Here is a 22,494-nt window from a genome sequence, read left to right as displayed (position 1 = left end):
ATTGTAACTATCAAAAGTTAAACCACGCCTAGTTGACTGACTGTTATTACCGGTCTATCATTATCTGGACAGCTTACCAAGCGTAGTGCAGAGAGCGTTGTCATCACAGATAGGTGCTATTGGCAGAAGACATTCGTTTACTGACGAGTTACAGAAACTGCCGTCGTTATAGACGTCAATAAATCCATAGTTACAAACGCACTTGAAGCTTCCCGCCATGTTTTCACAGGATGACTCGTAGGCTGTGCATGTGGTGTTGTCGATGCATTCATCGATGTCTGTAAATTAAGTTGGTTATAATGTAAAGAAATATCTCTTTGCTTAAATTTTTCATGTTGAAGATCATCTCCTTTTTCATACAGATCTGTTACAAAATCAATCTTTGCAAAGAATGTTATTCTTTTTATCTTGTCGATCGGGCAACCTTTTCCAACCGAGTCAAGAAGACGAAAATTAATCATCTGGGGTCTGGAAAAACGAGCTCTTACTGCAACCAATATTGTTTTCATTATAAAAGTAATTTGCGTTCTTCTGGTGACTATTTACTAGGTTACCTCCTGATGTTAAAGATGATAACTAGCTTTTGTATTTCCGACGTTTCGTCAGTCAGCACGACTGACTTTATCAAGGTGGCTAAAACAGGTTAACACAACCTGTTCAGCAACGATGGCACAACACAAAAACGTACTGATAAAATGAATAAAGTAAATGAATAAAGCATTCAGTTTAACCTCTAGGTGTCTTGTTGCGTGTTTTAATTCTGATTCTTGCTGCTTACTTTATTCATTTTATCAGTACGTTTTTGTGTTGTGCCATCGTTGCTGAACAGGTTGTGTTAACCTGTTTTAGCCACCTTGATAAAGTCAGTCGTGCTGACTGACGAAACGTCGGAAATACAAAAGCTAGTTATCATCTTTAACATCAGGAGGTAACCTAGTAAATAGTCACCAGAAGAACGCAAATTACTTTTATTATAAAATGCCTGGTGAACAGTCTCTCTCTGTTTTTATTGTTTTCATTATTACGTCACGAAAACAGCAGCAAAATGAATCTTTCGATTGCACCTAGTCTCCTAGATGATGGATCCTTTTAAACTTATAAATCTTTTCAACAACGAGACGAACGGGCAAAAGTTGAGACACATCAGCGCAGGGACGTAGTCAATGGGGGGAGGGTTAAAAGCAATCGCTCCCTAAATTTTTATTTCCTCCTTTCAAAAATTTGCTTCAATACAATTACAATTAATTTTAAATGATGTTTGCCCCCAAAAAAAGTTGCTTTTGTTTCACTAAAATTTAATTTTTAGCTCCGGTGCGTTATTCCATGAGCGTCTACTTTTTATTAAAAATGAACAAAAAACCCCATTATTTTTGGGGCTGTTTTGATTATATCAAGCTTCAAGGTGACAATGGAAGATATGCAATACGCGTTTCATCCTGCATTGTTTGTAGCTGGAAGGTTAAATCCAGTATGGAAAGAAACCAATGTTTTTTCAAACCATGAGCTACTGTCAACATTTCCGGGATTTAATTTAAGTCGCTTTCAATTACGATAGAACAAAGATAAGCGAGATTAAGGCCGAGAAAGTAATTTCAGCTAAACATCATTGAATCTCGAGTCACGGAAAAAAGTATTCAAAAAACTCTAATCTAAAGTACGCGAAAAGCATTAACTTTTGTAGAAAACGTGAAAGCGCATTTGAGGAGGACTAGTTTTTACGCTATAAATCGAGGAAAACTTACATAAAATAATAGAAAAATTACATTCTTGCAACAGTACATCTAAACATTTTTAAAAACTATGAGTTCTTGAAAAATGTAAAAAGATGTTTCCGTACTATATGAGATGGGTTTTGTCATTGTGTATGAGATTGATTGAATCTATATTCTGAGGCTGAGAAAGCTTCTTTGAGAACTTAATCCTGGCATTTTTGCATATTTTTAGAGGCTTTAACGTAAGCCAGTTACAGAGATTGACAGAGTGAAGTTTCCGATTGTTGAAATGTTGTTGTCTGCGAATTATTCCATTCGCAAGGTACCGCTGAATGGAGAGCACTCCTTGAAAATGAAACAAGTTGCGCAAGCACACCCCAAAAGTCGAATCTTTAGGCTACCGCTGGAACAAGCAGTGCTTTTGTTCGTAACGTCTGACGCTCAACCGACTGAGCTGTCGGGGCGGACTATAGTCCTTAGAAAGAAAATCTCCAGAAATAACTTGGGTATTTTACCACACACCTGTGCAGTTAGTTCCGGGTATGTATGTGAGTGAAGCATTCACTGGTACTGCATCTTTGAAACCAACTGGACATTCACATGTGCGATGTCCGTTGGTGCTGTTGAACGAGCACGTAGAATTAACAAGCGGGTTGTCTGGGTTTATCCAACAACCGCTAGGCGTCATTGTACACTGGTCAGGTTCATCTGCAAAAGCAGCAGTGTCAAGAAAATATACTTTTGAGAGTTTAGAAAAATTAGACATCTAGACACCTTAGACATCACTCCGATTTGACACTGAAATCCTAATCATTATATAGCATACAGTCACTAATCAAACTGTGAAATTAAGTGACAAAGAAGTTAAATATCGTGTGTAAAAACCAATGAAATTCATGCCACAAGGGAATTTAACCACAGCTTTTATCAGTCAGTTTAACTCTTATTTTTATGGAAAAAAAGAGCCAATAAAACCAGCAAGCGCCAGGGGAAGAAATTGTGAAGAGAGAGCTCTTCCTGGCTATCGGCGCAAGGCTGAGCACGTACTAGTACAGTGAATAACATTTTATGTTTAACACAACATGTCAGTTTAAAAGTACCATTCAACAGCTTGTTTCAAAAACCTAGTTAAATCGTTGCAATGGAATCAACAGCAATCCGACAATGCTAAGTATGCTTCTTAGAATTATAATAATCATTGCAAATAAAAATAACAACAAACGAAATCATAATAGCATAATAAAAAAATATAACTATAATTTATAACCTGTGTTATTTCATTCCTTTGTCACTCGTTCAGTTTGTGCTTTTCAGTCTGGAGTGTCGTTAGTATAGGCTACAGTTACAGTTATAGTGCAAAGTCAAATTTACCTTACAATTTTCATGTATATTGCAGATATGTAATTCCTGATGAGGACACACGTACGTGTCGAAAACGTTAGAGTTTATTTTTAATTATGTTATATTTGTGTATGTAATACATCATGTTAAACCCGCTGAAGTTACTTTGTTTTATTTCTCTAATTTATAACCATAAGCAAAAAAGAACAACAAGAAGGAAAAAAAAAGAAAACGACAAAGAAAAAGAAGAGATATTTATTTGGATTAATACACCAGACAGGTGGTAGAAGTATAAAGGAGAATCATTGATTCAACTGCTCAATATAATTAATAGATTTATTAAACTGACATATCTCATCACCCACGACTGCCATCCCATAGCATGACCTTACAGTGCACCAGAATGATTTATTATATGCTGTTATAATTCTAACTTTGTTAGATTGTTTAGTTTTTGTTGTAGTCTACTCTTATTGTTATTGCCTCTTCTTCTCGTAGTTTTTTTTTTTACTTGTGTGAGGATGTCAGCTGACTTCGTTGACCCTGTGATCTTTCGCTGTCGTCCAAGCACCAGCACCACACTCAATGTAGTGCTAAACCAAATAAAAAAATCCAAATCTATTAGATTCCAGTTTCTAGTCATTAAGCCTACAGAGATGTATTGTCTTTAGCGAAACAATTAAAGGCATGCCGGCGATTGCGGAGCCGCGCCCCTTTGACTATGGCCTTCGATTTCTCTGATGATTATAAACAGTAGGTCACACTGCTCTAGATATTTTGTTTGTTTGTTTTGAACCTTTATCCTCGGACTGACAAAGCTTTGATTGGTTATTTCTGGTGGTTTCGCATACTTATAGAGAAGAGGCTCTTGACGCAGGGCCGGTCACCGAAATTGCCAGAGTGAAGTTTTCCGATTGTTGAAGTGTTGTTGCTGGGGAATTATTCCATTCACTAGGTGCCGCTGAATGGTGAGCAGTCCTGAAATGTGTTACTCAAGCGCACACTCCAAGAGTCGGACCAGCGCCGCGTGATCTTGAACCGGGCGCGTAACCACTGAGCTAACTGGGCGGACAAGTCTACAGCCCTTCCTAGGGCAATGGCTTGCTGAACTGAACAGAGATACAGGCTACAGCTTTTACTACGAGCAGGGCTTATGAGAGGGGGGTACGGAGGGTACGGCGTACCCTTGAGAGCCCAGGCCTGTGTTTGTTGGGGTGCCCGAAATTGTGGTTTTATAGTTTACGCGCAAAAATGTTTGGTTGAAACCATCCTAAACAGCTGATTTCAAGCATAAAAGTTGTTATTCTTTAGTCCTGGGGGGGTCCGTAATCTAGCAAAAGGGCCCAGAAAGTCGAGTGCTTTGCAAGCAAATTTGGGGCCCAAAGTGGTAATTTAATGCTTTACGTGCAAAAATGTTCTGTTAAAAGCGCTCTAAATTAAATCATAAAAGTTAGTTATTTTCCTGTCCTAGGGAGGAGGGGCATAGTGTAGCAAAACCAGGTTTGAGAAAAACCCCAGGCAAAAACCCTTGGGTGTTTTTGTTTTTTAGAATCTATTTGACAAAGCTAGTTTCACGCTTATTTCACTTCAAAATGAATTTTGGAGTTAGAGCAGGAGCCGGAGAATACTTTCGGAGCAGGACCGGAGCCGGAGTAAAAAAAGTGACTTCTCTCGTTCACCTCTGCTTGTGCTGGGCATGTGGTGAATGCAAAAGTTAATGAAAAAAGGTTAGGATTGGTCAGATAATTAACTTGATTATGCTTTAACAAGATGTTATGTTTGAGCCTTGAAAGAGAGCTTGGCTTGTACCAGATGCATATAACACTCAGTTAACGGATTTAACATTGAACACACAAATAAAATATGAAAAACTACTAAACCCAACGTTTTCGACATCACATAGTGTCCTCTTCAGGAATAATTATAAGCTACATCTAAGAGAAATAAAAAAATGAATTTAAAAATTTTACATTAAAGATGTACAATAAGCCGCATAAGCGATATCTCTCAACAACAGTATCCTACAGCACCATCAACAACTGACACACGAATGTAATGCAGGATACAGAAATTGGCGAGGGTCAGATCACATGATATGCACAACACAAAATAATAGTTTAATTGCAGCCTGATACTATTATTGCGCACAGATGTCCAATTCTGTAATAAAATGTTGTGTGGTGTGCAATACGCCTAAGCAAACATCACACTTTTTGCCAAAGACAAAGGGGGCTCGGAGTGAGAGGGGGGCCCAGAATGACTCTTCGTACCCCTAGTGAAAATTTCTCTCAGAGGCCCTGACTACGAGTATTGTTTTTTAATAATATTCGTGCTACAGGAAGAAGTAAACGACTCGTAAATCGAAGCTTTCCGTTTTACGCTTTTCAGAAAATTTTCATCAGGGAGGTGTTCAAAATTCTGAAGACAGAATTCTGAAGCGTATCAGACAAAAATCTTTGAGTTGTAAACCACCTTTTCTTTGTATAGGCTAATATTTAAGTTTGGTACCAAACCGACTTTTTAGTAATAATATTTTGCTGTTTTTGTAAACATTAGTTATTATTGTAAGAACTACTATTAAAATTTATCAGATAGTTTTTACTAAGTGGGCCCTACTGTAACAATCTTTGACTAATTTCCAGAGGAAAAGTCGTATCATCAGCCACAAAAGCTACAAAACTTAATTTTTAAGGCTTGAAATTTTATTTAATTTTAGGTTTTTCAGTCATGGTACAACACCATCATATCATTTTCTGAATGACAACAGTAACAGACTGTTTAATTGACCGTTTATTCTTGTAAGAATAAGCATTCAATGCAGTAGTGTAAACATGGGGTTTTAGAGGTACTTTTGGACCCGAAACCGAAATAATTTTAGGGGCCCATAACCTTTCCAAGGGGCTGGAACTTAAAGAAACCACTTAGTTTCGGATTTACTGCGTTTTTTTTGTAGTGTCTTGTTTTAAGGCCTGACGATCTCATTGGTAGGCAACCGGGCCCAAAGTATCTTTGCAACAGCCCTGATCTAATACATAAAAAGATTACAACATAATACGTACAAACGGCCTCCATGTAGAAGAACATCATTAGAGTTTCGTTGAGGATTGTCATTCTTTCAATGACGTCAAACTGTGCAGCCAGGCTGGTTCGACATTCCTCAAGCTCACTGACGTATGTTAAGTCATGGCAGTCAGATACTGCGGCATTTCCCAACAATGTCGCTGAAATTAGAACAAGAAACTTTATGATGTCATTGTCATACATACACAATTACACATGCCTATTATGATATTACAAATTGGGATCGGTCTTCTAAGCAAGACTGCTTAACAAAAGTGGAAGAGTCAAACCAAAAAGCTCTTCTTATGAGGTTTTGAAGTCAAAATAACAGTCCAGAAAAAGCTGTTCATACATTTAGATTTATGGTAGTGATGATGATGAGTGGCAGCTGACTTCGTTAACCCTGTGGTCTTTTGCTGTCGTCCTAATACCAGTAGGCCTACCACATTTAATGTATTTATCTATGTAGCTATAGATCAATTGATGTGTACATCATGTACAATTTTGTACATGCTGTAGTGCTAAACCAAATAAAAAGAATCCGAATCTGACGAATGTTGCCTTTTTGTACTTGGTGTCTAATGTTTGTGGCATAGACTATAACTGTCTCATGAGTGAAAAGGGTAGACAATTGATAGCCTACCAAGCATCAAAAAATGTGAAAATAAGTTCCTCATTACCGAAAGCTTCTTACATTACATTACTTCTAAACAAAAGAAAAGTGGTTATGAATCTTTTATCTTGGCGGATTCTTTTAGTACCTTCGAAGCGGTCGCGGTCCCTAAAAAAATGTAATCTGAATTTTTGGTATATTGCGTCTCCCAATGGAAATGTCTAAAGTCTCCTAATGTTTCATAAGTTTCGGTGCTGTGTTTTTTTGCAGGACACTCAAAGACTTGTCTGAAGGTGGACACGAAGATTGTTCTCCTTGCTTTCTAATTGTTTAACTGGTGGGCGTAAGCCTGGATACGACAACAACAACAACAACTGAAATACACAAACATAGCTCAGCCAATTTCTAAATGTCATAATTTATCAATCATTCTGCAAACTTAGAATTTTCACAAACCCTCGGAAAATACTTTGGGGATCCTTTTGAGGTTCGAGGATCCCCGGATGAAAGCCACTGCTATAGAGAGTAGATTGGCCAGTTTTTTCGAGAGTTCGAGTGTTTTTAAAGTTTTAAAGTAGGCTAGAGAGAGTTTTAGAATAGTTCAGATAAGTTTTAGTTAGTTTAGAGTTGGTTCAGTTTTAGTAGAATTGGTTTTAGAGAGTTTCAGAGTGAAAATTTTTTCAACAGTTTTAATTTAGAGTTTAAACCAGTTTAGTCGAAAGAGATTAAATTTTTCTTCCGACTACCCTTCCCTCAGAAAATAACCCTTCCCTCAGAAAATAACCCTTCCCAACTTATTACACCCTGGCCCCCTGGGTAGAGGTAAGTAGTGCTTATTTCAACAACCTGCTAGAGCTTGGAATTAATTGCACGGTTAGAAAGCAAACACCTTATCTGCTGGGTTATCAATATTTTTATGCAGGCTACAATTCAATAAAATCTAAAACAGTCCAAGAAATTTTTATACAAACTTACCATTAACGTAAACAGATACATAATTGGTGTCCGCTGATCCACAAGTAAAACTTGGTTCATTTGGACAGTTTGCGCTACAAAATGAATCGTCTACATTCGGCGTGGATACTGGATCGTAGCAATAGCACATAAGTGGCGGGACGCCTGCAGGCTGCAAGATAAAGAGTTAATATTTAGCCTGTCAGCAAATCATTCCTTTCCACCAGGGCCGTAGACAAGATTTCTCGGGCCCGGTACCAATTTATTTTCGGTCCCCCTTCATCGACAATTTTATGAACATGAAGTTTGTCTACAAACTTTTATTGATGTCGTTTAAGCAAGTCGTTTAACAAATCTTGTGCAATAAAATTTCCCGATCCGCAAAACTTACTATCTCTATCTAGCGGTTGCTTTTTTGAACTTTTACTTAACTCATGGCGTTAGAGTATTACTTCCCGATTCCATTTATGTTTCACTGGTCGTTCTAGGCTCACCAGAAGAAAATTTACAGCAAAGTTGGTGCAGACGATCAGAAAGTTTTCGATTGGATTTGGGAAAGGTTTTGGGTTTAGGTCAAACATTTGCTGAAATCTGAAAAGTGGTTTTGGTCTAATTTTTAGTCCAGAAATAGGGATAGCAATCTTCTTACTTGTGCCATTTCAGTTTTTGAATTTAAACAAACATTAGCCTGTTTATTTTGCAATTCGTGTTTCGGGTTGATATTCGTGGTTAGGGAAATCACTATACTAGACTAAATTCTTATATTAGGCTATACTGTTTGGTGGCTGAAGTGGCTATTTTACCACCAGAGAGATAAAGTGGGGCTGGTACCCAGAAAGGGGTCCGGTAGGCTACTTTACCATCTGAAGGCTTCTCTTCATCGTGTGTCACACGGCCGTAGCCCAGAGCAGCGCCGGTCTTTGGGGTGTGCAAACCGTGCGATCGCACAGGGCCCGCAAATTAGGGGGCCCGCAATTTACTCAGAAAATGCAGTAATTTTGTCATTTTCAATGGAAAAATTCAACAAAGGTATTAGCAACAAGAAAACATAGAGACTCAACAAATTCAACCTATTTCGTCCCCTGAACATTTCGTACCCTGAAAAGATCGAGAAAAAAAACCGACATAGCCGAAGTCGCTGATCGGAGTTGCGGCAAACATTTCAAAATTTCTCGATCTTTTCAGGGGACGAAATAGGTCGAAATTTGATTTTGTTATACGATTTCACGGTACGAAATCGGGGTACGAATTTTTCAGGGGACGAAATAGGTTGCATCCAGACTCAACATAGAGACATAGCTTTGCATTGGGGCCCGCAAAGCATATTTTGCACAGGGCCCGAAATACCCTAAGACCGGCACTGCCCAGAGCATCACGCAAGCTCTTGCTCTATCGTTGAACTTGGCCAAATCCTGAGCAGAACACCTTGCTTTTAGGTCAGGGCATTCGAGTAGATGTTGCATCGTTTTCTCCTGTCCGCATTTGCAACTTGTGCTCCCCATGGAATATCCCCAGTGTCTCATCAAAGTTTTATACCTGCCAATGCCAGTTCTTAAGCGGTTTAGGCATCGCCAATACTTCCACGGTTTACGCTTTCCGGAGGAAGGCTCTCCATATGTGTGAGCCCCATATTGGCTAATGTTGGTCCGGCTGCCAGCCCTCCTGCCATAGTTGAACCCGCACATTGGCGGCGACATCGTCTTTACTCTTTACTCGTCAACCACATTTTATTCATTTAGACATCAAAATAAGATATGCATAGCTTCAACAGTAGATTATAAGAGTAAAAATTTTTTTGGGTCCCACAAAAACTAACAAATCGATGTAATATTACAAAGTAAACACTGCGCACTCAAATAGTCCAGTTAAATAACAATTAAATTGACAAATTTCATTGTTAATCAAGATACGTTATGAAGTTAAATGTGCCGTGGAAATGCTATCAGTGAAACGAAGGTCAGGACACCTCAGATAGATTTTCTAAGTTCTAGACTGTTGAAATACTACACCACACTGGGCTATATAACCTACCAACTTTCAAGAAATAAATTATTGAAATCCTTTTACGATCGTGAATGAATTTTTTTTGAAATGGTAAGTTAACTTAAATTGGTTGCATACTAATAGGTAATAATAATATAAGGGAGCTTGATAAAAAAAAATATTATTGTTTCTAAAATTGCCTAAAAAGTAACCCAAACAACACTATTTATTATGACAAAATTTTCTGGAGGCCAAGCAATATTTTTTTTACATCCGCTACTGCATTGTCAGCATAGCTTATTAGGCCTAACTGTTTTTTTTTCTAGAAAGTTTTTAGAGTTGTCGACTCTTTGCTAAAATAATGAATGTAAATATTTCTTGTCACGTCATTGTCACGTTATTTCCACGTTAACTTATTATCAATCTAGACACCAAGGTACTTGATTTGATCTTTTTGCTGAATTGGTTTACACCCAATCTTAATGTTAACATCATTTATTTGTTTTTTGTTTGTAATAAGCATGATTGTATTCTGTTTCTGTAAAGTTATTGATAGCCGGTTAAGTTTCATCCAAGTGAAAACCTTTTCAAGTTCTGTGTTCACCTTTTTTTGTAAGTCATTCTCACATTTGTGCCATCATTAGATTAGTGTCATCAGCCACTAATTTAACAGTAATTTTTGTTGCCTTAGGCACAGGCCCGGATTTAGGGGGGGGATGGGTGCAGAGGGTGCAGGTGCTCTGGGCCCCCCCTTTCGAAGGTCCCCTCCCCCGCCCTGGAAAAAATGGGATTTTGTGTTATTGTTTTTTTATTTTTTTATTTCAGCCCTTGAAGTTTCTGCAAAATGCTGTGCCGTGCTGGATTAATGTTACTGGAGACGTAGGGGTGGTTTTTCGCGCCGTAGGCGTGAATAATTTTTTTGCACGGGGCTCCCAGATCTAAAAGCGCCCCAGGCTTCCCATCAGCTAAATCTGCCCCTGGTTAGGCAGATCATTTACATACAACAAAAATAGGAGAGGTCCTAATGACAATGTGGTAGGTCCTAATGACAGCCTTGGGGAACTCCACAGGTAACTTTTCTAGAAGCGGGCAAAACACCATTTACAACTGTGTATTGTTGACAGTTGCAGATGTAACTTTTTAACAACTGTTGGGAATGGACTCGAAATCCATACTTTTCTATTTTTTTTTATTTTTATTTTGTGAGAATAGCATGGTCGACTGTATCAAAAGCCTTAGCAAAATCAAGAAATACCGAATAGGTGGTTTTTTGTTGTCAAGGTTTGCTAAACTGTCATCACAAATGTTTGAAACAGCAAGTGAAGTGGAATACTCTGACTTAAAACCAAATTGATGAGGTGTAACAAGGCATTTTTTTGCTAGATATTTGTGCATTTGGCCAAACAGGCATTTTTCAAATGCTTTTGCAAAAGGTGACAGGATTGATATTGGTCTGTAGTTGCTGTAGTTTTTTAGAACCATTTTTATGTAGCCTATAGGAGTTACGTGAGCAATTTTTAGGATGTCAGGATATTCACCTTGATTAATATATTGGGTTTCATTGACTGTATTGCAATAGTAATTGGAAAATGATCAGAAATGTCATGTTACAAAGTAGCCTATGGCACGTAATTTTATTTTGTAAGTCATTTCTGTAAACATGATCAATTGATTAATGAAAGTTGAGCTTTTAGCGGTTACTCGGGCAGGAGTCTCCACTTGTTGCTGACAGCCACAACTGAGAAGTTTATCGGAGTAGCCTTTGACAGATGTGTTAACATCTTTTTTTTGAAAGATCAATGTTAATGTCACGTAATGTCACCACATATATAGTAGTTCCTGTTTAGGGTATTTATTGTGTCAATACATTCACAGAGTTTCATTTGAAATTCATCAAGTTTATGTTGAGGATGTCTGCTATAGAACACCAATTAAACATTGCTTATTATTTGTTGCTGGTATGTTTACCCACAATTCTTCACAACCTTTTATGTTTAAACCAAAGTTGTCCAATTGATTATATGTTATTGAATGGTTTATGTACATTCCCACTCTACCTGCTACTGATTTAGCGTCTGCATGTGCAGCCTACTGTGAGAACAAATAAAATTGTACCTTGCAACTGGACAAACTGAGTACGATTCTTATTAAGCCAGGTTTCTGATACGGCAATTATATCTGGTAACCTTAAAATTTCAGTGAGCAATGATTCTAGTTTTGCAAGTTTAGCATCTAAGCTTCTCGTGTTCACATGGAGTAATAACAGTTGATTTTTTTCATAGACATTTATCTTTGAAGATAGATCCTTGATTTCAGAATAACTTTGGCTTTGAAAATGCAAAAGCTTATTTACCTTGTAAGGTTTATCATTATTAAGTGTAGATTGGTCAATATTTGGTATGTTATCAAAAGGAATAATGCATGACATGGGGCAGGGTGCTGAGATGGTGATCATGTACCGACTGCGGTTTCACATTACAACACTTTGTCATATTTTTCAATGCATTCCTGTTCCCACACTTATATAACTTTTTACCTTCAAGTTTTAATTTATCTTCATTGTGACTGGCAGCACTCGTCGTCGTCGTCGTGTGAGCCTCAGGGGCCGAGGGTCTATCCTTTTACCACCCCAGATTCACGATGTTCCCCGACTACACTGGAAGGCTACTAAAGAGCATCCAGTCTTTGGTTTCATGGTACCCAGACATTTTGCCGAAAGACATTTTGCAGAAAGACATTTTGACGAATGGACATTTTGTCGAAACTCATTTTGCCGAAAGGACTAAATGCCGATTGGACAAATTGCCGAAAATATGTATTATATGTAGCCTATTATCATAACCTAATAACACATAAATATCATTCACAAACAGATTTTACTCACAAATTATGTGCGACAGCGCGTAAGTATCTGACAGAAGTGTTATATGTATCGATATTCTCCACAACGTGTTTTAGTCTATCGTTCACAACCTTGCGTTTTCTTCAGAACAGTTTAGCTAATGTATCGACCTTGGGTAGACTACCAGATGCTGCCAGGGGAAAATCTTGTGTACAGTTCTGGATAACGTTGCTGGTAAATTCTTTGGAATTAACGGCGCGGTGTTGAATTGCTGAAATAGTCTTCACAACAACCGTACGTGATGGATCAGGAGCGTGAGAATGATGTGAACACTGACCTTGAAGAACGTCGCAACTATTATCTACTTGAACACTCTTTGCGTTTTTCACATCTCCAGTACGACTGTCACGTATGCGTTTATCAAGGACGTATACGAAAACTTCAAGAAGAATTCTACGGTTGGCTTTAATATTCTGAATGAATTCCAAAATTGGCATAAACGGAGCACAAAATGGCAGCAAACAGAAATAATAAAAGACTTCAGTTGAATTTCAAAAAACAGGTGAAATAAACGTCTAACACTGATGTACAAAAACTGTGGAGACTGCACATACACTAATAATGAGATTTGGCGTCACTTCAAACTGACACTGATTGCCAAAAACTGTGGGTAAAGTCATTTTTAGGCAAACAACAGTAGAAAAGTATTTACTATTTCAAAAGCACTGCTTGCATAGTAATGAGACTTGGTATCACTTCAAAATAATTGCCAGTTCAAAGGCACTGCTTGCATAGCAACGAAACTTTGTGTCACTTCAATTAATTTTTTTCCAAATTATTTCGGCAATTTGTCCATTCGGCAATTAGTCCTTTCGGCAATTTGTCCTTTCGGCAAAATGTCTTTCGGCAAAATGGGTTTCTGCAAAATGTCTTTCGGCAAAATGTCCGCGCACGGGTTTCATCATCCATGACACGCAGACCTTCCACTCCATTAGATGGCTTGAACATGGAACAGTCATTGATGATGTGGTCTGCGGTCTGTTCCTCGGCACCGCATTGACAGGAGGAAGAAGAGGCCATTCTAGTAAACCTCACTCATAACCATTCTGACGTCACTATCGCATAAACTGGTATAAATTTATTCGCGTATCCTAATCATTCTTTTCGATCAGTCAACTTCTGAGGGAAGGCTGTGACACTCCTCGCTTTGCATGTTTCAACACGTGGCAAGCATACAAATGGACTCTCTGACTTCAATTGTTGTTCAACGTTCAGCTTAACCATCATCTCACCTGAACCGTTGTAATCACACGGCTCTGAACCTACCTACACTTTGCAATATGGAAGAAGGTACTGAAATGGTTGACACGACACAACAGGTAATTTAAGTCGTTGGATATATGTTACATTTTGCGTAATTGGTAAGTAATAATACCACGACACGTCGATTTTATCGTGACTTGTGACATTTGGAAATGCGTCGCGGCCTACCTAAAGTAGCCTCGTGAGTCGTGACCCACTGGTTGGGAAGCACAGCCGTACAGTAACCTGTTGAAGATATTGTTATTTTGTAATATCACCATCTCTTACCAATTGAGTTTTGACGTCAACTGTGACAGTGACAGAATTGGATCAATTACAATTTGCAATTGTGATTGAATGTAACTAATTGCACATTTTCATGTGATTGTAATTATAGTTGTAATTAAGACTTTCATTTGTTGTTTAATGTAATTGCAATTTCAAAAACGTTTGGTCTAAATTGCGTTTACATTTAGGTTACATTGAGGCCTAACTACAACATTAGCTCAACATTTACAGTACAGTACGCTATTTGCAATGTCTGATAACTTCTATACAGCAAAAAGGAACTTACTGGGTCCTACAGATAATTTTCGCATCTTAATCTTCAGCAAATGCAAGTCTACTGTTTTTGATAAAATCAAACAACAAAAATCATTGATGAACATAAATATCGGAACATTAATTTTTTTATTGAAACGTGCAATTAATTACACTGGTCAACAATAAATTTGTTGCATTTCCAAATTCACTTGGAATTGGGTAATTTTGGGGTGCTGAATCTGAATATGACGTTAGTTTTGGTCTAGAAGCTCTAGATTTTTTGCAAATTTTGATTTTTCCCTTTTTTGAGTAAAAACTGAATATTTTTCAAAAAAATTATATTTTGATGAATAGGAAAAAAAACATCTTTTACGACTGAAATAACTGCTTAACTGTTTTGTCTATAGCTTAGATCTATACTTACTGTTAGAAATGCACCGAAATATTTGAAAAAACATTACAAAATCATTCGAAAAGCGTCGTAAACAAAATTTCAAGAACTATATAGGCTATATACATAACAAACGAATCATTTTCACAACTACAGTAGTAACCATACCACTGCATGCAGACCTATTGCAATTACAAGCATAAATAAGCTCCTTTAAAAGTTTGATGTTGTGAGAAAAGTTCACTGGTTGAAAATAGAAAGCGAAATCCACACTACATGCTGGGCAAAAATTGGCGTTTCAGGCTCTTGCGTTTGTAAGCTTTTTGGAGGCAGTCTCGTTTAATGCTCCAGCAGTAATCTGCCATCATGTGTCGATTCCATCGGCCTTGGTAACGTTCTTCTACTTTCATAAGATCCTGGTGGAACCGCTCTCCTTGTTCGTCACTGACAGCTCCACGGTTTTCTGGAAATTTGTCCAGATGACTGAATAAGAAATGAACTTTAATGCTCATTCTGCATCCTAAGTCGCGGAAAACAAAGAACATTTTGCTCACAAGAACCTCGTAATTGTGAGCCTTTTTGTTTCCAAGAAAGTTTTAAGTCGTCGTCGTCGTCGTCGTCGTCGTCGTCGTTCGTATGAAGCAGAAAGTTTGTGGTCAGCCGAATGGAAGGACTTGGAGCCAACTTTTCGTCAAGTCATCTAGTGTACGGAGGCCTGTTATTCCATTGGGAGGGGAATAGATGGGACACCCAAAGATAATGTGGTTAGCTGTTTGCTCCGTCGCACCGCACTGACAAGCAGCAGAGTCCCTTATGCCCCAGCGTGTCAAGCAAGCATTGAAGCGGCCAACTCCCGTTCTTATTCGGTTCAGTGTCACCCACTCCCTTCTCTGAAGCTCAGAACCAAGTGGGAGTGAAGAGGCAGGAGAGACATCGAATAGAACGAGGCGAGACTTTATTTTTGGCACAGTGCTCAATTCCTCGGACCAGGCATCTGACGTGCTGAAATCAGCGAGCTGGAGTTTTGCAGCATGCCTTACAAAAGGGCGCCGTGATGGTAGGCGTTGTATGATTGGGACATTGACAGTGGATACGCAATCGTGTAGTATGTGGTTCGGATCAGCACAGGCTTTATTTACCAACGAAGACACCATCGCTTCTCTGCGTACATTAGCGGGTAGGATACCTGACAGCACTGGAAGGTATTGCTGTGGTGTTGGTTTTAAGCATCCAGTAATAATGCGCATTGTCTCGTTCAGGCAGGCGTCTAATTTTTTGGTGTGCTTGCTGCGACACCATGCCGGAGCTGCGTATTCTGCGGCACTGTAGGCAAGCGCCAGGCCACCTATGCGGAGGGTAGATGGTTTTGCCCCCCATGTTGTGCCGGCCAAGCACCTCAAAAGTCCATTGCGCGCAGTTACTTTTGCACGCAGGCCTTGGATGTGCTGCTTGTACGTCAGTTGCCTATCCAGTTTCACCCCGAGATAAGTTGGTTGACTCTTGAACGGTAACTGACAACCATTGACTTCGACCTTCAATTTCCTGTTGACTTGGTGATTATTGAGATGAAAAGTACTGACGGTAGTCTTTGTAGCACTGAGTTGCAGTCTCCACGTATTCAAGTATTCCGAAATTATTTTCATATCTGACTCCAGTGAGTGCTCTACATTGGACCAGATTCTATTAGTGGTTAGTAGGGCTAAATCGTCGGCATAACCATATTGCTTTGACTTGGTGCAGGGGAGGTCGCTGATGTAAATATTGAATAGCAGTGGTGCCAAGGTTGATCCTTGAGGCACACCGTTTTTCAAAGAGCGGGGTCGACTTCTCTGTCCATCACTGGTGTGAACTGTGAAGCGTCTATTAGAGATCATCTCCAGAATGAATCGAACTGTGTGGCGGCTAGGGATAAAACGAAGAAGCTTGAGAGTCAGTCCACGATGCCATACCGTATCATAGGCCGCAGTTAGGTCAACCAGTACCAGACCAGCTTTCTCTCGATGTTCGAATGCATCTTCAATGTCGTCAGTGAGTTTCACAACTTGATCAACTGTAGATCGTCCATGACGGAAACCAGCTTGTTCCTTCGGTAGTTGAGGTTCAATGATAGGTTCAAGACGTAAAAGAAGCAGTCGTTCTAGGAGTTTAAATGGGACACAAAGGAGAGATATTGGTCTATAGCTCTTGGTGTCATCGGCAGGCTTTTTTGGTTTGAGAATAGCCATCACTGAAGCTTTACGCCATACTTTAGGGAGTTTTAATTGCTGAAAGCAAGCTGTATAGAACTTAGCTAGCCATTCTAATAGATTGGTAGGGCAATGCTTGAGAAACTCAGGAGGTATCTTATCCGGACCCTGAGATTTACCAGTCTTGATGAGTTTTATTGCATTACGCAGTTCCATGATCTTGAAAGTTTTAAGTGACATCCACAAAGGACAACCATGCTGCTCTCTCTTTGGTTTTCATCTTATCGGTGAACTGTTGGTCTCGCACAAGGCTTCGAATTTGTGGTCCATTGAAGACACCACCTTTAATCTTTTCGTATGAAATGGAGGGAAATGTGTGAACAATATATTGGAAGCAGTCGCTATCAGGGCTTAAAGCTTTCACAAACTGTTTCATCAACCCTAACTTGATGTGAAGAGGGGGAAAACAATTTTGTATCTACTTACAATCGGATCGTTTAACATGTTTGGCATGCCGGCTTTAAGTGTTTCACGTATGGGCCAATCCTTTTGGGTCCAATGCTTGTCATTAGCTCTGCTGTCCCACATGCAAAGATAACATGGAAACTTTGTGTATCCTTTTTGCTGACCAAGTAAGAAACCAACCATTTTCAGGTCAACGCATAATATCCAATTGTGCTGATGATATTTCAGCAAGTCAATGACTAGCTTAATATTATCATATGATTCTTTTAAGACAGTTGAATGACCAACTGGAACTCCTCCATATGCATTACCATTGTGCAAAAGAACACACTTCAAAAGCTGTCACAGCTTCGCCTAGAACTGTCTATAAATAAGTGACATTCACTTGAATCATGTGAAGAAACTCCTAGTTGGACGAGAAGGCCTGGAATATCATTGCAGTAAATTAACTGCTTTTCCTCTGAAAAAAAAAGACATATATAAACCTTTCATGTCGTTTCCTGAAAAACGAAACCTTTGTGGAACGGTACAATACGTGTTTTTCACTAAGCCTTGATGCTAAAAGCTCAGCAGCTTGCTTGGATAAGTCCAAGTCTCGTACGAAATCATTTAGTTCTGACTAGTTAAATTTCTGAATGGTTTCAGAATTAAAGCCTTCTGAGTCTACATCTGCTTCCTTAGTATATATCGCATTCCATACCACCGTGGTAAATCTCAGAGTCTGTTTTTTTCATCATCGGAGGATGCAAAACCATTAAATACTGGAGGTGGAAACGTTTCAGAGTGAAGGACCGGTCGAATAGCGGAAGGAATATTTGGATAAGAAATATTTTGTCTGTTTTTCCTGCCAATACCCTTGGTGTTAATCAAACAAAAGTAACAATCAGTGCAGTGGTCCTTCGGTTTACGACACACCATAGAGACACCAAAAGGAAACCCGTTACGTTTTTTCTTTGTCCAGTCTCTAAGCATTTCTTTGCAATTATGGCAGACAATATGTGGAGCCCATTTCTTCTCTTGATCTCCCAGAGGAACTTGAAAATAAGCTTTGTAGGCCTGCTTCACGAATGGCGTTATATTGCGTCTCTGACGAGGGAATGAGTATATGCCACAAATATAACAAAAAGAATCAACTTTTTTTTGGCATTTGTAAAACCAATCATCGTATCGCTGTAAATCGAGGTTAACTGCCGTGGTAACTAGAACTAAATAGTTGGAATTTTGTTTTAAATTTCAGACCAAATGCTGCAAGCCTCAAAATATCCACTGGTGCATTGCATAAAAACTAGAGCTTGCAGAAAAAATCTGATTGCAGATTTGGAATCAGTGGCTAAAACTCATTCAGAATCGATCAAAAAATCTCTTGCAACAAGAAAAAAATTTTTTTTGTTGACCAGTGTTATAATTGAAGTAATTGTAATTTGAACATTTCAAGACAATGTATGCGGATAATATTGCAATTAAAAATTCTGATGGTGTAATTGTATTGTAATTGAATCGAAACTATGTACAGTAATTGATACAACTTTGAATTCCTTGGAAACGTCTGCAGATAAACTTGCTTTCTTTTATTTGTTTTATTTCTTAATTTTAAACAAAACGTTTTCCCACATGCGGTTGTAGAATGAATAGACATCGGTGTTTCAAAATGTTTATTTGTAAGTATGAATAATAATAAAAATATTTTTGATAAAAAGGTAATTTTTTTGAAATAAAACAGATAAAATCTAGCTACGACACTCTATTTAACATAATACATTAAGTGAAAATAAACTACAAATTACAAACGTTTTCGGCCATGTTATTTGATAAGGGCTAACACATTGTATAGATTGCCGAAAATAATTGTAATTTATAGTATATTTTCAGTTTGTTGCATTATGTTATAGATACCGTGTCTTAGCTCGGTATTATCTGCCTATAATAGCACAACATGCAGTAAAAGTAAAACATGACAGTGTCAAGCAAAGTGCTATATAGTTATTTACCACATTAAGAGCTGCTGCGCCAGCAAATTTAAAATCATTCATTGCACAACCATTGTAGCAAGAGTCCAGTGAAAGACTGGAGTTCCCTGTTGAGTGATCATCTCGACATCCAAAATACCCTGAAAACACAATCCAGCTAGCTAAATCTGCCTTTTTTTACGTTGATTCAACATATTCAAACGTTAAACTATTTTTTGCTTGTGATAAATTTAAAGGTTATCATGACAATTTATTCTTTCTCTTGCATTAACAATGGCATTATTATGGTTTAATGCGGTTCCGTTGTACAATATTTCATATCTGGCCATCAAAGGGATAATGGTTGGTCACTTAACAAAAAAGTTTCAGGTTAGCTTCTTACAACAACGATCGGTCTAGTGTAGTACAATGGTATCCAACCGAAGTGAAATTTTATGAGGTTAACAACTATAACGAGAATTTTTCATTTTCTACTTTATTGCTTGGTTATGCGTTATTAGTTATAAGTGTAGAACTTCTCTGTAAGTTGACATTCGCTGTTCCTATGTGCAGTGGCGGCTCGTGGCTAGTTTTAATGGATAGGCTGCAAAAATGTTTTACATTACAGTTACGTTTACCAATTTCACGAAAGTAGGCTGCAGCCTGTTTCGACGAGCCGCCACTGCCTATGTGTTATATAACTTTTTATTAATAGGCCTACTTAGTGGACTGTTTCATCTATCCCTTAGGCTTTACAAGCAAAAACTACGAAATGGTAGAGGGAATTTTTGAATTTGCTTTGTCGTATATGGGCTTTGTGTGGTGGTTATTACGTGCATAAACGGGAAAGCAGCTTTCCTACCTTCTTCAAGTTCAACGATGGAGCAAAAAATTGCGTGACGCTTTGGCGACGTCGGTGTGACGCACAAACCGTGTCGTGCTCATGCCAAACCGCGTTTTTGAATATCCAGCGCTATCGCTTATCAGCCGTGCAGCCAAACAATAAACTATTTAAACATACTGACCAGAAATGCAATTCTTAAAATGACGCTTCACTGTTTCAATCATTTTGTCTATGCTTTAGATTAAACTTTAAGCTAACACAAGAGTCCGCAAATGGGTTACCACCCAAGTGTGGGTTGCGAAATGTATCACTCCGGGTCGCAAAATAATTCATACTTAGCAGAAATATACTCACTGAGGCTGAAAAATTGTTTATTAATTTTAGTTAATTGTATCATTAGTCAATAGTCATTGCCCATGCCCAATGTTGAGTAGTTGAGCAGACGTGTCGTCAGAGTAAAACAATAATCACTGTTACTAGTGGCGTAGCCAGAAAAAAAATTTGGGGGGGGCCAAATATTTGATGAATTGAAGAGAACAATAAAGTGTTTGATTTAAGCCATCGCCACTTGATGTGCAGTGGCGTATCCTGGTGGGTTGAGCAGGGGAAGAAATGAAAGTGGCTGGAGGTTAGAGCGTGCCTAAGGCACGCGTATTCTAGAGGGGTCCGGGGGCATGCTCCCCCGGAAAATTTTTGAAAAATTACACTTAAATAATGGATTGTAGCGCTTTCTGGAAACACTTTTTGGGTAATATTTGTATGAAGTTTATTAGCAGATAAACAGCTATTTACTTAAAGGTAGCTCTTACACACGAACGGGCAAAAACTGTGGCTAAAATTAGAGAAGACCAAAAACTCAGCTATCCGCAAAAACTCAACAACTACACAAAAACCCAACAGAGTAAGCCATTCAGAAATTGCTTCCACAAATTAGTTCAAAGAAACGTAAATCGCGTAAACTTTGCGCGATTTACGATTTGCAAAATTTATTGGTGTCTTTCTGTGTGTCTAAAACAAGTCCTGGGGGTGTTAATAGCCAGATGTCTTGGAAAACGTTATAAATTTCTACAAATTTTACTACATTTTTAACAAAGGGCTCAACTTCGGAATCCAAACTTGGAAAATTTGGGAGGGGGGGCCATGGCCCCTTTCGCCCCCCCCCCCTGACTACGCCTATGACTGTTACGTTAAATTTTAGTTATTGAAATGAACGAAATTAAAAAAACTGAAAATTGCCAACAACAATGAAATTTGATACTAGGAAATTTTGACTGAATTTTTAATTTTAGTAGCAAAAGATGTTCCAGAGTTATCAAGCTAAGAAAGAATGTATTTGTATTATTCGGGACAACTTTCATATTTTAAAAGGTCGTATTTTGCATTAATATGCATTAGAAACAAGTACAAATCAAGATCAAAAATTACGAAAACTTTGCGGTTGCCTCCTTTCAAACTATGCTTCAAATTGATTTGCTGTGTTTTCTTTTTTTAAGCACAGAGCCCAAAAGCCTTATTATAAAAAATAAATATAATTAGCTACTCTTTGATGTGCTGTTTTATACTTGTTATGCAAGGGAATTGCGACTGTCAATAGACTTACCGAGACAGTAAAATCCGTCATTTTTACATTGATTCAAAGTCTGCAGAAATCATAGTGAAAATGACGGATTATGCTGTCTGGGTAGTAGCATCAAAATTTACGAACTCAAAAAGGTTTTACAAAAGTTATTAAACGCTGCTGAAATTTGGTTTCTACATAAAATATCGAATATCATGAAAATTTCCAAGCGCCTACGGAAGTAAAAATGACAAGTTATTGACAAAAGAAGTTATTCACATGATTAGTGGTTACTAGTTTTCATGTTGTTTTGTAATCAAATCAAAATGCATTATCATAACATAAATTAACGTTCTTTAAATTAAGAATGCAGTAAGGGTGTAATGCTCGCGCACAAACAATAGAAAAAACGTATTGAACTAGTGTCAATTGTTAGTGTAGGCTACTTACGTCTTTGTGTTTCAGGAGAGACACTAGCAACAGCGAACAAGACAACCAGGGAGATAACACATAACCTCATTGCAATGATGGTACAATGATGTTTTTTATCAACAAGTCTCTGAAAATTGACATGTTAGAAATATTGAAGGTTAAAACAACGTATTAAAATATAATAATAACCGGGAGAAGAACATTTTATAAAACAATTTTGTAAACAAGTCGAGTAAACTCGTTGTTGGGTGTTTGTTACCAATCTTGGACAGCTAGAATTTTAAGCTTTTTGAAATTAGGTTACAATTACAATTAGAACTAT

The 22,494-nt window shown here is 38.1% G+C and overlaps 1 protein-coding gene across 1 annotated transcript; it reads right to left on the bottom strand.

The window, feature by feature from the left end:
- Nucleotides 1-60: 60 nt before the first annotated feature.
- Nucleotides 61-22,290, bottom strand: LOC145766044 (uncharacterized). Its single transcript, XM_082577698.1, has 6 exons — nucleotides 22,191-22,290; nucleotides 19,381-19,499; nucleotides 7,702-7,852; nucleotides 6,113-6,274; nucleotides 2,235-2,420; nucleotides 61-278 (listed from the first exon to the last, which is right to left on the bottom strand). The coding sequence occupies exons 1-6, from the start codon at nucleotides 22,258-22,260 to the stop codon at nucleotides 61-63; spliced, it is 906 nt and encodes a 301-aa protein (XP_082433824.1). The 5' UTR covers nucleotides 22,261-22,290.
- Nucleotides 22,291-22,494: the final 204 nt, after the last annotated feature.

Source organism: Aplidium turbinatum, chromosome 3, assembly GCF_918807975.1.
Source record: "Aplidium turbinatum chromosome 3, kaAplTurb1.1, whole genome shotgun sequence".
Classification (NCBI taxonomy): Eukaryota; Metazoa; Chordata; class Ascidiacea; order Aplousobranchia; family Polyclinidae; genus Aplidium; species Aplidium turbinatum.
This window is presented reverse-complemented; position numbering and strand designations above follow the sequence as displayed.

Excerpts from the sequence above, each read along its gene's own strand:
- LOC145766044 (XM_082577698.1), bottom strand. The coding sequence starts at position 22,260 with ATGAGGTTATGTGTTATCTCCCTGGTTGTCTTGTTCGCTGTTGCTAGT. Across the intron at positions 19,500-22,190 it reads CTCTCCTGAAACACAAAGAC|GGTATTTTGGATGTCGAGAT; the intron begins GTAAGTAGCCTA and ends TTGTGTTTTCAG. Across the intron at positions 7,853-19,380 it reads GCGCAGCAGCTCTTAATGTG|CCTGCAGGCGTCCCGCCACT; the intron begins GTAAATAACTAT and ends TTTATCTTGCAG.